Genomic DNA, 16,836 nt, shown 5'->3' with positions numbered 1-16,836 from the left:
CCTTTTATTGTGAACTGTCTAGTCAGCAAAGCTCTTAAATTTCAGTCCCACAGCAGGTTCTAAACTTACAGGTTCTTCCCTCCACAGGGAGGTCTGTGGACAGCGAGGACTTCTAACAGCAGCGTTTTATCAGTCATTTTTCAGAATTTTGTTACACAAACTGAGAATAAATTGTTTTTAAAGCCATCTGATACATTATCTAAATGTAAAATGTCTCATTTTAAATCAAGTGAAGAATTTGGGAAAAAACCCCAAACTATCAGGAGTACAGATCAATTATAATAGCCATTACACATTTGTAAGCTTCCCTGACTCGTAGAAGTATTGTCATTGCTAAATTCCTCTTTCTCATACAGTTACATTTTGGGGCTGGAGGTTTTCTGGTTTTGTACTCTTACATGCGAAGCTGCTGAGATTTAGGAATGGATCAGAATGCTTGAAAATCAGAAGCTAACTGAAAAAACCAACAAACCCAAACACGTGGAAAACCCTATTCTCTGGGCAGGTTATGAGACTTGGTAGCACTTCATGCTTATCTCTTGAGCTTTACAGTTGTACTACTGTACAGTTGTGTAAGCTGTACTTGATGCTTGCTTTTCATGAAGAATTCCTATCCTGTCTTTGTTCGTTAAGGCCAACAGTACAAAAGCAGAAAGAACCAATTCGTTGTCCCACTTCTGATAGGAAAAGGGAAAAAAAAATCAACAGGAAATAAGATTAATTGCTTCAAAATTAATACAAAGAAAGTGAATGGTTTTGCTGTCACTTACGCATTTAAAAAGAGTGAAATTTTTTTTCAGAGAAGCCAGCTAATATTTGGTTTTTGAAATCTACTAGAATCATTCAATTGAATGCGCAATGTGGGACATATTGTAAGGAACCGCATTGTCTATCCTGATTGCATAACTTCAGTGGATTCACAAGCAGCTGGCAGGTCTTAGTGTAGGTAAGTGCAGTGTCATTGATGGATAAGTGTATTTGCTAGTGGGGCTCGGCAGAGATTGGTTCTAAGACCTGTACTGTTAAACAACTTCTATCAGTGACATAGAATCATTGAGGTTGGAAAAGACCTTCAAGATCATTGAGTCCAACTGTTAACCTAGCACTGCCAAGTCCACTGCTAAACCATGTCCCAAGTGCCACATCTACACATCTTTTAAATACCTGCAGGGATGGGGACTCAACCACTTCCGGGCCCAGCCTGTTCCAATGCCTGACAACCCTTTTGGTGAAGAAAATTTTCCTCATATCCAATCTAAACCTCCTCTGGCGCAACTTGAGGCAGTTTCCTCTTGCCTTATCGCTTGCTCTTTGGGAGAAGAGACGGACTTCTGCCTCACTACAGCCTCCTTCCAGGTGATTCTAAAGAACAGTAAGGTCTCCCCTCAGCTTCCTGTTCTCCAGGCTAAACCACCTCTATTCCCTCAGGGACTCCTCATAGGACTCGTTCTCTAGACCCTTCATGAGCTTTGTTGCCCTTCTTCAGAGACACTCCAGCACCTCGGTGTCTGTTTTGTAGTGAGGGACTGGAAGACAACATAAAAATACACCACAAAACCTACAGGCAGTGTAGGAAGATCCAGAGATAGTAAAGCACAAAACATCAACATAGGACAGTCTGGATTGCCCTTTAGGCTAGCTTCAAACAAATTTTTTGGAGGCTAAATAAAAACTGTGTAAATAGTTTAAAAGATAAAAGTTTGCTTCCTGGCAGAAGGTGAGGGGTTCTCTGAAAGACTGAATATGATATTGGGCATTTTCATATGTGCTGAAAGGGGAAAGTAATGGTGGATGGTAATCTGAAGGTGAGCCACTGTTTGACATTGTGGCCAGATGAACTAATGTAATCCATTGTTTCATGTTCTTATCATCATTAAGCAGGACTAGAAACATTGCCTTTTCATTTAGCACTAATGTATTCAGTAAACTGTATGAATATGTCCTTACTATCTTTGTAGCTATAGACAGGATCAGTTGAAATTTTGATTTGTTCTGATATATTTCAGTAGTAAAAAAAAATTGTTATGCTTGAATGTTTGTTTTTGTATTGTATGTTCTCATCCAAACAAAACTTGAACTTGATTGGTCCTGTGGCCTGTGTGGGAAGAAGATCAAAACTAAATCATCACAATGGTCCTTTCTGGTCTGAATATATTTACTGTAACTTTTAGTTGCAGCTGAGAGTCATTTTTAATACTTCTGTGGTCTTTCTTCTAATAGTAACAATTTGAATGGTTTAACATAGTCCTACTGCTTCCACGGATACTAAAGGGATCCTGAGTGTTAATGGCAGTACTGCCACTGGCCTGCTATTTTAGAAGAATAGGTGAAAAACTTAGGAAGTTGCATACCTCACCACGGTAAGCTTCCCTTTTCCTTTGCTTTCCTTTTATGTTACACACGGAACAGTAAAGAAACTCTGGGTTCTGTTACAGTAGTTACTGGATTCATTTAAAATCCCAGAGTAGCACAACCTAGCTTTCCCAAATTACCAAAGAACTGTTGTTCACAGTTTTTGTAGCTGTAAACAGAACTGATTACTCTGTTTTCAACTCTTCCTTCTGTCAAATACTTAAAGCCCCCCTCCCTCCTCACTTTCCAACAATTTGTCTCTTGAATGAGTCAGTTAACTTGTCTTCATATTGTGAAGTTCACTGGGTGTGAATAACCTCTAGTGTATCTAGTAATAAAGATAAAGATAAACTTCAGATTTGGACCATGTCTTTGCTTATTTTCATTGTTCTTTTTGTCTTCTCATTCCAATTCAACACATTCTTGGTTATTATTTGCGTGATTTGATCAGTTAAAGGACAGTATAATAATAGTGGACAATCTTTGCAGTTGCCTTTTTAGGTATGTTACTTCAAGTTTAAGTGGGCTAAGTATGTTCTTTTTTAATGTTTATGTAGTCGTCATCGTCCTCGCTGTCTTCACCACCATCCTCATCGCAGCCTCAGGTTAGCCACAGCAGAACGAAGGCTTCACCATTGTGTCACTCTGCATCCCTCTCCTGGGCCAAACGTAATCATGTAGGTCCTGCAAAGGCTACCAGTCCGTCAATCCGTCTTCGTCGTTGGCGGCCCTTGATACGCCTTCCATCTGTTGGGCTTCATTCTGTTGTAAGTGTAGTCCATCTTCAGTCTTTTCTTACTCTGACACGACTGGCCTTCTGCCATGTAACTTCAGTCTTCAAGGCATCATTTTTTGTTGGGGTCTTTTCTCAACCATTCTTAGGATTTCTTTTTTCTTCCTCGCCCACTCCCCCCACCCCACCCCCTGCAATGGCAGACAGCAAAAGTACATCACTCCATGCTTTGCTGTTCAGGTATTTTTGATTCAATACACTTGCCAAATCATTTTCAAAGCATAGATGGAGTTTGCCTTTCATGAAGTGGCTTTTTTTTTTTTTTTTTTGCCATAGGCTCCGCATCCAGCCTCTTCTTTTCACCTCATCTTCATTATCTTTCATTTGGATGTGCTAAACCAAGGGGCTTCTAATTCTTTGTCACGTTATATTATTTCTTCTGTGTTTGAGACCTGGTTTATGTTCTCATATCCTAAACCTAGTCTCCTTTCATTCTAAGTCTTGCTTAATGGTCCCTGGGTATTTCAGTAAAGATGAAATGTTTCCGGTAATCCCAAGGGGCTGGTTTACTTTCTCACTTGACATCTGTTTCTCTATCCAGCTTGTAGAGATACGTTCTAGTTGAAGGTGAAGACATTTGAATAAGAAAAGCTTGTCATCAAATATCGTACTTACACTTTTTTCCTTCTTCACTCACAAGGCACAAATATATCTTGAAATACATTGTGAATATATATCTTGAAATATGAAAAAATTGCATGCATGGAACAGCCAATATTTTTAAACTGTCCTATGAGCACCATCAGAAACACTAAGCTGAAAGAGTTGTTTAGTGGTAGTTCATCCTGCTTTTAAGGAGTGATCACACTTTTATTTAGTACACACACAAATATCTTCATATGTAGAAGTGAATGGATGCGAAATTGGGACAGTGATTTTGTTTTTATCATTCTTTGGTAATGATTATATTTCACCTGTGTTGCTAGAAATTCTTATTTGAGGTATGTGAATTTTTTACTGAGGTGAAATAACTATTCTGACAGTGGTCCAAATAATTTCCTTTTTCATATGGATCTGTCTTTCCAGATGTGGAAGTCCTTCTTAATGTTTTATTGCTATTAAAAATTAGTGTCTAAATGCTTCTATTTCTTTATAGCTTTTATATTTTATCCTAGTAAGTATCTCAAGATGAGACCTTTTCCCAGAGTCCTTTCTCTTTATGCGAATAGTAATAGTTATTATTGAGTATCCAGCTCTCTTGTAGTCTTCAGAACTATGGAACATTCTTGATCTTACCATTTGGAGCTAGTTGAATACCTTAGGATTTGAGGAAGCATGGAGTTTAGCACAGAGCTTAGTTCTCCTCATGCTTCTTGTCTCCTTTTAGTATTTATGCCATTAACATTGGCAACCCTCTGACATTTTACCTGGGGACTTTTTTGTTCATTTAGCAAAACTTGGAAAATTCTACATCATATTTCTGTAATTTGAAACTGGGATCTTGTATGAATTTGATCTATACAAGCTTGTTGTTTACAAAGGACTTAGTAAGGAATACTTGAGCTTGAGTGTGCCTGCCTAGAACAAAAACTAATTGACCTCGAGTTTACTTCAACACTAAATAAACCGTGACTTATCCAAGGATGGCCATTACAGCATAATTTGTTGTGATTATACTAGAAAACCACTGTTGGCAAGTTGCGAGTTCTATTTACTTCAGAAGATTTCTAAAAACAACTCCTCATCCATTAGCAGTGAGCTTTTGCTTTGAAAACATTAAAAAAATTCATTCAAAAAATAAGTTGCCTTCAATACAACTCTATCTGGCAAAACAGAAGCTTGCCACTAAAAATAGTTTTAAAATAATAGTCATTAACTCCCCTGAGATCCTGACTGTCTCCATCTTACAGATAAAACTAAGTCCAGTATGCAAAGATTTATCACTGAATACAATAGTCTGATATTTATCAGTAACTGAAATGTTGTTCTTATCTTTACACTTTTATATAACGTACTTTTCAAAGAAGATTCAAGAACATAGCAACTATACGTATATTAGCTTAATATGCAAAAACCCCAGCATTTTGGGCATTAAAGCTGTCTCAGTTGGCTTGATAATAAATACTACCTTGTCCTTCAAGTTTTGTCCTGTCAATGCCCGTCAACAAGTATTATTAGTATAGCTCTGATTATTGTTAGATGTACAAAGAGGCTTATTGGTCTCAGTGTTGTATGATAATGTTCTAGTATTGCTTTTATTAAGGTATCTATGCCCTTTAAATTTAAGGGCAGAGGAGGGGGAACAGGATGTCTCAAAATTAAGGGTGAAGGTCTTAATGATGGGAGACTGTATTTATGCTCCGTAAGTAAAACCACTTTTCCTGTTTGAAAACTTCCCTTGTCTTTTGTGGTTGGGTTGACCTTGGCTGGATGTCAGGTGCCCACCAAGCCGCTCTTATCACTCTCCCCCCTCAGCCGGGTAGCAGGGGAGAAAATAAGGTGGAAAAAATCCTCATGGGTCAAGAAGAAGACAACTTAATAAAGCAAAGGCTGCGCGCAGAAAACAGAAGATGCTATCTTCTACTTCCCGTTATTGGGTGATATTCAGCCACTTCCCAGGAAGCAGAGCTTCAGTATGTGTAGTGGTTGCTCCAGAAGGTGAACATCGTAATAATGAATATCCTCCTGCCTTCTTTCTCTTAGCTTTAATTGCTGAGCAGTCCTCATGATATGGAATATCCTTTTGATCATGTGACCTGGCTATGTCCCCTCCCAAGATCTTGCTCACCCCCAGCCTAGTGGTGGTGGTGTGGGGATGTTGGAGAGGCAGCCTTGATGCTGTGCAAGCACTGCTCCGGCAGTACCTGAAACACTGGTGTGTGAGCAGCACCTTTCTAGGTACCCATACAAAGCACAGCACTATGAGGGCTGTTGTGGGGAAAACTTAACTCCATCTCAGCCAGACCAAATACAACTTTTTAGAGTAGGTCTCCAGATGAGTTACAAATATATAATAGAAAAAAAAAATAGTATTGAGAATCCTGTCCTGAAATGTTTTATGCAATCCTGATAAATTGCAGTAGGTGTGGCAAATTTTAAGCTACAGGTAACATCTCTTTCATTAGTAATGTTGACTTTCCCTCAATCCTTGTAATGATTTCTTATTCTTCTGGCTCATCTGTTCTTTTAGTTTAGTGTGTCTGCTTGCCTTAGGATCATTTTGCTGCCTTTTATATCTGAAGTTAATATCCTAATTCTTTTTTCTTCCCTACTTTTCTCAAGTTGGAAAACATGCTCTTCTTTTTTCTGCCATTTACTTTCTGCATTAAAGTATCTTTTAAAAAGTGCAAAAAAACCCCCCACCCAAAACCAAAAAAAACCACACCAGAAAATACCTATTTAGAGCAACATACTCTTAAATAATCCCTCTTTCTTATGGATCTAAAGGGAGATTTGTGTTTGTATAAATAATCTGTATCCAGATTCTGTGGTCCATTGATAGAGCTTTTCTCTGAATTTCACCTTCTTGCTTGACCTCTTATTCAGAATCAGATACTACTGTTCTGCAGCTTGGAATTGTACCTCACCCGACACTTATTTATTCTAGCTATAGCTGGGGACATAGAGTTAATAAGCTTGAGATAGGTTGTCTACCGCGACAGTGTGGTAGAAAAATACATAAGGCAGTGCTTAGGAAATGAACTTCTTGTCCATTCTTGGGTTAGCACTTAAGACAGTCCCTCAGCACCTTTCTCAGAAAAATTCTTTCTTAATATTCTGGACAAGGGATACCTTGATCTAAAGTAAGCTGTAAACTCACTGTAGTATATGGGGCGTGAATAGAGACATCACTGTTCTGTGAGAAAGCCAGAACTAATCTTGCTGAAACTTGTGATCATCATTCCAGTGGTCTTTGTTTTAAGTACAGTATTTTAACCAGGATTGAAATCCCTTTCACAGGCCTACACAGTGCACTTGCCCAAGCATGCTCCATGCTTCAAAATGGAAATTACAGGCACCTTATCTACCCAATGCAATAGCAATTGCATCACTTTTTCCCCTTTACAATTTTTTGAATCCAAATATTACCTAATGTGCTGTTGTGTAAACTTGCATCTTTTAGTACATTTTCCTTTGGCTTTCATGTAACTCCTTGAGTGAAATTGTATAGTTAAACCCCTAACGATTTTTAATTCTCTTAGACTTATTTTATGTTTGTCATGGTCTTTCAGTTGGATGCATCTGAAACTTTTTATTTCTTTAAGGTTCTGCAAAATTGTCTTTTTCTATATCACTCTTTACTGCTCTTCTTCAGGAACCTGATAGACTCTTGATACCAATTTCTTGACTTAGCACAAGTGGTGCTTTTTCCTTTCTCAGTCGCTACCTGTAGTGCAAGGCATTCTACCAAACGTTTGTGAGACTTCTTGTTTCACTCCTTTCTCTGAAGAGCAAGTGTAAGAAAATGATAAAAATACAAGATTTAGTTAGAAGTTGCCTGAAATCTGTCATGTAACATTGAACCTGTTTTTATAATGTGGTCTTTCAAAAATAAATTGTAAGCAGGATGCGGTAAGGACTTGTTTGTTAAGTCCATGAGAACAAGACAATTTTTTTATTCCGATTGTGTGTTTGTCCCAGTAATGCAGTTTCAGGGAAAAGAAACCAGATGCACATCAAATGTGATGAACAGTTTTGTTCTAAGTTAGCAATATTTGAAGATAAAAAGATTTCAAATGCATGGAAGTTGAATACTGACTGATTGGGATAATGGTCTAAGTGCATTAGCAAGATAGACTGTGTAGGTGATGAAATACAGTTTATTAGCCCAGCTAATAAGATTGGGCAAACAGGGATATAGGGGTGTACCGTTGAGTTTCTGAAGGTTAGTGCAACAACAAGAAAGAAGACTGTTGTAGTTCATAAGGAGAAGGAAGCAGGCAGTGGCGGAAGGTAAAATCAAGGAATTTCTTAGTACAAGAGGGAGTAGGAAAGAGTTATAATTTGTATAGTAAACACTTCGGGAAGTGCCATTTTAAAAATTACTCATTAGAAATCTGCTAGTGAAGAATAGAGGAAGAAATGTAGAGTGCTGTTTTGGTAACAAGAACTAATGGGTATTGACCTGAGACAAGTCAATTAAAATTGACAACTCACAGCAGCCAGCAATTATTTATTACTAATTTCAATGTCCAGGTTAGCAGAGAAGGCCTCTGAAAAACTGGGGTTTGGTCATTCAGGTGCTTTTAACGTGGTATCCCAAATTAAGAGGGCATGACAACCTTGGTAGTCTCTCTTGTATGTGACACTGCACATTCATAGAAGTGCTATGTTATTATCATTAAGCATTATCTCAGTACCTTGAGAACAAACTACAGCCAAGAAGATATTCTTGCAACCATCATTTTGAGCGCAAAACTTTTTGCATTTTTCCTCTTCAAATCAGTTTCAGTTCTATGGGTCATTTTTCTGTTGTGGGTTCGTGGTTGGTTTTTTTTTTTTTCTTTTGAGGAGATAAGTTGGAAAAATGATGCCCATTAACTCATACCACCAAAACTTATTTCTTACATTACGTTTGAAACCATAACATAAGCTTCTGTAAGCTACTCGAGATGCTGGTTATTTGCCCTCTTTCTGTCTTTTCTGGATGGGAAAGAAATACAAATTTTCTTCAATGTGTGTTACAGCCCTTCACAGGACACGAAAAATGAGTCTTGAATCCCATAGATTAGCTCCAAATCCTGATTAGACAATCATCTTGTATAGACTCCTGTGTCTTTCTCCTTCCTTGGGATTCACACATGTGGTCATTCAAATGTGCTCTCTCCTTTTGCGCATCGAATGGGCTTTGAAGTGAAAAAAAATAATCTAAAGGAACATGTTATCCCAACACTTGACTGATGTTCATGTTACTGTGGTCTTTGACAAGAAGAATAATCAGGAGAAAATAGTCTATAATTGTTCTGAAGGTACTGCCTAGTGATGAACATGCAGGCAGACTTCTTAAAGCTATGTTTTCTTGTTCTTTTAAGCATTCGCACAACATTCAGACAGCTTTATTAGAAGCTGAAAACTTGTCCAAAGGTGTAGTTTTTTCAAGGAGACCACGAAAGACATCTCCCTGAAGCTGACATTCCCTCTTCTTTCCATTTCTTTGAAATTTAAAGCCTTTGGGTTCAAGTGTTAGAACTTCTAGAGCTTCCCAGTGAAATAGAAACTGGCCTGACTAGGCTGCTTTTCATCTGTGTGTGTGCATCATGCGTGCACGCATAAGCAATAGATGTATTTTTTTGTTTTGTTTTTTTATTTCCCCCTCCCCCCAAGGAGGAGTGAGGGCCTTTCTAATCACATTCATCACACTAGGAAAGTTTAATCCAGTTACTTGTTTGCCTAAGTCATAAGCAACAGATTTTTATAATACAAACTTCTAGGTCATATTGACTATTCAGACCCTATTGTTTCTCTGTGCTTATGATTAAGCAAATAATTGTCTGTCAAAAATGATTGAAATCCTAATTTTTCAAGAAATACAATAGTATTAAATTTATCGCAAAGTAGTTCTATATATATCAGATGAAAAGAAGTCACGGTGGAAGGAGACTGTCTACATTAGAACATGTGGTAGAAACTTTAATAATGGCATGACACTTTTGTTCTCTGAGGTTGGGGAATTAAAAATGTAAAAATGCAGCATTTCTCATCGGTTATGGCAATAGCACAATGAAAGCACGTTATTTAGATTAAGTATGTACAAAAACTCAGCAGGATTCTATAGGAATGTGTCTCCAAGTAAACTCTATGAATTTTTTGGTGGCTTCCCTATCCATCTAGCTGTATATAGGCTCAGCATTCCAAGCATGCCAAGTGTGTTTTCTCTATAAAATAGGTGTTTATTAGAAGCTGGCAAAGAACACAGTCCTCAAAAGAGTCAAAGGGGAAACTGTATTTTGTTCTGAATATGATGAAAACCAAATCCCTGAACATCTCAAAGTTCTCTGAAATAGCGGTACTTTGAGCTCTTCTAGCTGATGTCAGTTTGAGCGCTGGTAGCGTTATGTTCAGATACAACCTTTTCAATGCTAAGCCGTTTCCTTGCTAAAGTAAGCCAAACTGGTGGTGGTCTTTCTCCTAACCCTGAAAGTTAGTAAGTTTAGTTTGTAAATGAACAGCTTTATGTCTGCTAAGGGAATTAGGTGGCAGTGTGGGGTTTGGCACGGAGTGTCAGCTTTGCCTGCCTGTGCACTTTTGTATCACCACGGTTTAGATGCCCGTAAAAAGTTGGTTGATTGATGAGCATAACGAGGTGCCATTGGTTGCTAGCTCCTGTCTTGTGTGTTTTTCAGCAAGTTATGGAAACCTGTGGTCCTTGGAAGTTTACTACTGGGGCAGTCAAACTCTTGAGGCTGCTTGTTTTTGGGATCCCTCTGTTTGGCCTTCTGTAAAACAATTCTCAAAGACAATCACTTATTCCGTAGGGGAAAAAAAGAGGCTTTGGGTCCTGATGGAAGGGTCCTCTTGTTCCTCTGATAGCAATCTCCTCTTCAGCAGCAGAGATGCTTTTTCTGCATTCTAGGCCCTCTGAAACAGAGATGAAACAGGTTATTTATGCCTTTCACACTGTTAACTGGTCATGGAGATGAATCTCAGATGACAGTGAGGGGAGGTTGTGGGGGGTTTTTTGTTTTTCTCTTGGTTTTGAGCTTGCTGCATTGAATTTCTGTAAGCTGTTGGCAGTTCCTCTGTAACGCTGTGTTCTTTGTCACTCTTGGTGTATTGAAAGACTTTATGGTGACTTCTTGTCCTTTGCTTTGTTGTTCTCGTTGTTTGCTACATTTCTTCAATTTAGATCATCTTTTGAAGGCTTTTCTCATGACTTCTCAGGAAGAAATAAACTTAACCCAGTCTTGAAAACATGATGCGACTGTAGGGTTCTACAACTCATTTTACACTCTAATCTGTTTCTGGCAAAACCTTAGGGTTTTGGGGTGCTTCAAGAAATTCACATAAGGGTAACAGTAACTTCAAGATGGAAGAAAACTGCATTAAAACTATTTTCACAGAAGTCAGGTCTTTGATAATTTATGAAAAACTGTTTCCCTCAAACGGTTTCTTCTTAATTTGTTGATCAAGGCTCAGATGCAGACTGGAAGGACTGATGAGGAAATAAGACAATCAATTGCTATTGAACACAACAGTGGTGATGCACCTTTTGGCTCTGGGGATGTATGCTAGCAGAATATCATGCTGTGCATGCCCTGTGTTCTTCTGAAAAAGCTTTTGCTTGCTGTAGTTGACAATACAGTACTGGGCTAGATAGATCTTTACCAACTGTGACTGTTTTTTATGCCACGTCACTTGATGCTGTCAGTGTATTTCAGTTCTTTCTTGGTATGGTGGCTATGATGCCACTTCAGAATTTCAGTCTAAGCACCTCTGGTTATTTTCCTTCCTCTTCACCTAAGATGTGAGAAGTGTTTCTTTTGACTGCCTGTGTAGAGAGAACAGAGGAACTGTATTCATGGATTATGAGGAAAAAAATATTGTGACCGAGTGATTATTTCAAGTTTTACAATACTATGGGTTCAGAGTTCAGCTTTGCATTGTTTTGTTTTGGGAGATGGGTTATTGAAGGAGTTGCTATTTATACCTATCTTTTTTTAATGTTGCTGTATTTGAGTTGGTACTAATTCGGTAATGAAAAACAGAGCTTTTATGTAGAGCTATAATTGGAAATACTTCCAGATACTTCACTGAAAGGATTCTTATGGATCTGTGCGTTGCATAAAGCTTCTTTATATTCCAAAATGTTCCACAGTGTGACTTCTGCCATTCTGTATAGATCCAGAATGTGCTTCTCACTTGTGATTTATCTTGGCCAGGTGTTTTGCATATTGTGTTCTCATTAATCATATTGTGATAAGGGGTTTAGTGAATACAATTTCTTTTGTTTTGTTTTGTCTTGCAGGCACCAAGTATAGATGAAAAAGTAGATCTTCACTTTATTGCATTAGTTAACGTAGGTGGTCATCTCTATGAATTGGGTAAGAACACTTTTTATCCACTCTCTCCATGTGTTTGAAACAAATACAAGCAGTAATGTTGTTAACTATGAAAGTTGGAGAGATTACTTCATGGGACGTATGGCTTAGGTTCCTTTCAACTGCATCATAGAGTCTGGGGGTTTCTGTCAAACAATTGCAGCCACCTTCCCCCTGGGGTTTTTTTGTGTTCTCCTTCCCTCAACTCCCTTCTCTTAAGATAAAATGGTACAGAATACTAGACTGCCTCCAAACTTCTTTTATGATTTATAAGGAAAGGAAACAAGAAAGAATTAATGAACACTCAAAGTTTCTGAAAGAAAGTACTGTTATATCCCGATATATAATTTTGGAATATATATAATTGTGGAATTAATAAATGAACTGTATGCCACTTTAGAGTGTTAGCTATATTATTAAATAGTGTGATACAGTTAAACTGAAATCACGTCAAGGTACTAGCAGAGACTAATATTCTGCAACCCATTTGTTACAGGCTGGTTACTTCTGCCCTTTTGTGGTCACTAGACAGTTAACTAAAACAGTAATCTGTTTTCTGACTTACAGGTGTTTGTTTTTTTTTTTCCCTCTTCAGATTGTGTAGTACCAAATTCTGCTCAGATAATTCTCTAATGGCTCCAATCTTAAACATGTTGCTGGGCAACTAGGTTTTGCTGCAGGTGCTTCAGAAAACTAGCAAGTAGATCAGGATTTAAAAGCTGCAATTCACTGGTCTTTCCTAACATATTTTTTTGCGCTATTTCATGGTGAGAACATCTTAATCTTCTGAAAATCAGCATGTAATTGAGAATTGCTCTTAACGAGTGACAACTAATCATAATCTGGGACATAAGCAGTCTGTAAGAAATGCTTATGTTAAGATTAAGGTGATCTAAGGGCTCTTATCAGTGGTAGGTCATGAACAATAGGCGCACATTGCTGCTGTATTTTTATGATGCTCTATGTCTGTCAGTGAACTAGATCAAACAGTGAAACAACTACTTTAGGATGCAATGTAAATATTCTATAAAGCTAAATTGCAAGGCATGATGTATGGCTCATTCTTCGTTTAGTTGTGTGCCACTATTTCCATGTTACCTTTTCGTTGTGGATTAATTTACTCTGTTTAAAAAGCACACCATCGACTATGACTACCATGTTTAGCTATTCTCCATTAATATGATGCAAGATAAAACCCACATGAATTTTTTGCTTAAATAATAATTCTAATAAATATTTTTCTTAAGTTAAAAAAAAGAAGCATTTAGCTCCACTGTATAGTTGAATTCAAATACTATTTCCTTTGCTCTTAAAATAACTTTTCTCTGTACCACCGGAAGAAAGCAAAAAATACTTAAAAGTAGGAAAATGGAAGAAGGTTTTTCAATTGATTCACTGGCCTCGGTCACTGTGGTCAGCATGTGGGCTTTGGCAGGCAGAAAATGCTAAAGAAGCACATGGATGTTAAATGCTTATGATATTTGTGCCATAGAAAACATGTTATTTATAGGCACATGAAATTTAAATCCTGTTCTGCCAAGATGTATGTAAAAAAAAAAAAAAAATCCAAAAAATCCCCACAAACCAGCAAAAGCCTAACAAATCAAACTTAGCTTGCAACCATACAGGCCATTCAGTTTTGTGTCCCTGGCACATTCTGAGGGTTTTGCATTGTTGTATCTTCAATCATGGTTGTTACAACAATGAACAATCTCTTGCTCATGTAAATCCAAAATTTATCTACATCAAATCTACTTTTAGTTATGGTAAATGTCGTTTAGAAGTGTTGTCAACTTCAATGGAATCTTTGGGGAGGGAAAAGTCTTTACAAGGGAGGGCAGAGCCAAAAGGAAATCAGGTCTAGCAAATATTTAGGATATCGTGACATATATTCTCACTGTTAGCTTCATAAGTAACCTGAAAAGTATTTCTAGTGAAATAATTTTTTAAATGCTGAGAATTATTATATTACAAATGGGAGAAAAAATAATAACTATAACTATAGCAGCCATTTTAAAATGATGTGAAAATACTTGATACTTAAGAAGTTATTAGGGGGTGGGTGTGTTTATTTTAAATGAGAGTAACATTTCAGTTATGCGAGACTCTTCAGATTGCTGGGTTTGGTATTCTCTTCTGTTGTGGAGTCCCTGTTAACAGCTGCCAAAGACTACAGACATACAGCTGTCTGTCTGGGTAAATCCATTCTGTGTAGTTGACATTGTTCTTCTCTACTTGAAAAACCAAAGTACTATACCAGCATTAAAACAATCACAACTTATAGCCTTGACGTTTTCAAATAAAATATATAAAAGTATCTAATTGTTTTGATTGAGTATTTTTTTGTAACATAACAGACTGCACATAATGATTTCTTTTGAAGCAGTCAACAGTGGAGGAGAGGCCAGGGAATAGCTAGCTGCATGTGTGATTCTTTTATGAAAAATGAGGTAGCATTTCTGTAAGTGAAGAGCAGAATATCTGTTCAAAGAATTTTTACTGCAAAAATGAATCTTTTCTAATTTTATGAATGTGTTGTTCAATCCTGCTTTGTGTTTCAACAGATGGGCGCAAGCCATTTCCAATAAACCATGGGGAAACTAGTGACGATTCTTTTTTAGAGGTACGAATAGAAAACCTTCTTAGTGCTACACAAAATTCTTGCTACATTTCCACAAATTTTATAGAAAATACTTATAAAAATATGTATTAAAATATTTCTACAAAATCTTGCTTTGTATATGGTTGGATGAGGAATAGAGTGAGAGAAAACTAGGTTTGCTCAGCTCTAAAAGAGGTATTTAAGAATGTTCGTGTTGTGACTCTGGTTGACAAAGTATCACAAAATAGTAACAAGAAATATCAGATCAGAAGGGTTGACCATAACAGAAGATCAGACTGACTTGTCTTCTGTGCTGAGATTTTCATATAACCCTGCTCTTCTCAAATTGTACATGAGTCATCAGATTGAAAACTTAGGATAATTTTTCATTCTCTTTCCTTTGGTTTAGTTATAGTTTGATAGGTGCTGTGCTAGACAGAAGTTGATTTCCTTTCTGACGCTTACTAATAATCATTCTTCTCCGGTTTTGTGGCTTCTTTTGGGTGCTTTTTTGTTTCACAAGCTATTTAGCCAAGAAATGAATTAGAAAGGAATATACTGAACTGGGAGGATAAACTGTCATCCCCACAGAATGGTGTGAAGTTGAAGCTGAGAGAAGGCAATGCGTAGATCTGACTTTTATGGTATCCAGACTTAGCTTTACAAACTGGACACTCCCCAGACTTGCCAGTGCCTCTCTGCTTGTGCTTGGTCCTAAATGGCTGTTCTTCCTCTGCCTTCACCAGGCTAAAAATGTTCAGAAGATGCTGCTTCTGTGAATTAGCTTTTCAAAAGGAAGAAACCAGAGAAACTACAAAACAAAGGAGTAAAACCTTTTATAATTTAGTAGTATAGACTAATGTCTGTGAAGTTTGCATACAATTTATGCTTGTTGAGGCAGGGGAAGAAGCTGGATAAAGCTTTAATTTTTTCATATGTGGCTTTTTTCTGTTTTACTGATAACATGTGTTCTCCAGATTGCTCCCTAAAGCGTAGATGAAGGATTTACTTATAATCTTTCACTTACCCCACACAGCTTAGATTCATTTTGAAACAAAGGAAAAACTTCTGAATACAGCATTACTAGTAAAGGCAAACTGCAGAGATGCATTTAGAAAGTCAGACAAGCAACACATCTGTTGCACAAAGTAATACTCAGTCACAAAAATCATTGTTGCTAAAGTTCTGCATAAAACGTTGGCCCTTTTAATGCTGCCCATATGAGTACTGTAAATAATCTTGAATAGTGGTAACTCAGATCAGAAATACAGTTTATGTAGATTTGTGACACTATTAACCCTTAATGGAAAAATCAGTTTTGAACATAGTTTGTATAGAGTACATCTTCCTATTTCAGTTTTGGGTGGTTGGGGTTTTTTTTTTTTTGTTTTTTTTTGGTTTTTTTTTTTTTAAGTAAGTATGATTTATAGTCATCTTTTGTTTTGTTGTTTTGTTTTTTACTTTTTTTCCCCCTAGGATGCAATAGAAGTTTGCAAGAAATTCATGGAACGTGACCCAGAAGAATTAAGATTTAATGCAATTGCACTGTCTGCAGCTTGAAAGCCTTTTCCAGTGGGGCTAATGTATTGTAACAATAAAACCTTTGCCATATGTTAATAGTACAAATTTTGATACTTCCTTAACATGCTGATTAATTGTAGCATACGTGGAATAAACTTTGCATTTGTCCTTGCTATATCTTGCTGCTTGTTCCTAAAACAACTTTGGGTATTTATATACACGCATGCATTTTGTGCAAGACTTCTTATGTGGTGGGTTTTTCCCCTTCCACCCCTTTAAAAGTTTTGGGAATTACTGTCTGTGTTATTTCATCATAATAATGATGAGCTGGTTCAGAGGAGGGTTATCATTTGTATCATTCACAGATAACATTTTGAGTGGAGTATGTGTTATGTTAGTGGGTAAAAACTCAAAATATGAGGCTATCTCCATCTTTTACTATGATGGTACATTAATATTATAAGAACTTTTGCAGGTGACTCAAAAGACAAAGGCATTTTTTTCAGTGCATTATTTATAAATAAATAAATGGAAGAAAAAAGGGACTGTTTCTTCTAACTGTTGGTGAGCACTAACATTTTAAAATTACC

General features: G+C 37.1%; 1 protein-coding gene across 1 annotated transcript in view; it reads left to right on the top strand.

Moving 5' to 3' along the window:
• UCHL3 (ubiquitin C-terminal hydrolase L3) overlaps positions 1-16,421 on the top strand; it is a 45,683-nt gene extending 29,262 nt beyond the window's left edge. The window contains exons 7-9 of the mRNA XM_055802435.1: positions 12,051-12,126; positions 14,688-14,746; positions 16,202-16,421. Coding sequence (XP_055658410.1) covers positions 12,051-12,126; positions 14,688-14,746; positions 16,202-16,285 — 219 coding nt within the window. The 3' untranslated portion in view covers positions 16,286-16,421. The remainder of the gene's footprint in view (positions 1-12,050; positions 12,127-14,687; positions 14,747-16,201) is intronic.
• Positions 16,422-16,836: the final 415 nt, after the last annotated feature.

This window comes from Falco peregrinus, chromosome 4, assembly GCF_023634155.1.
Source record: "Falco peregrinus isolate bFalPer1 chromosome 4, bFalPer1.pri, whole genome shotgun sequence".
Lineage (NCBI taxonomy): Eukaryota > Metazoa > Chordata > Aves > Falconiformes > Falconidae > Falco > Falco peregrinus.
This window is presented reverse-complemented; position numbering and strand designations above follow the sequence as displayed.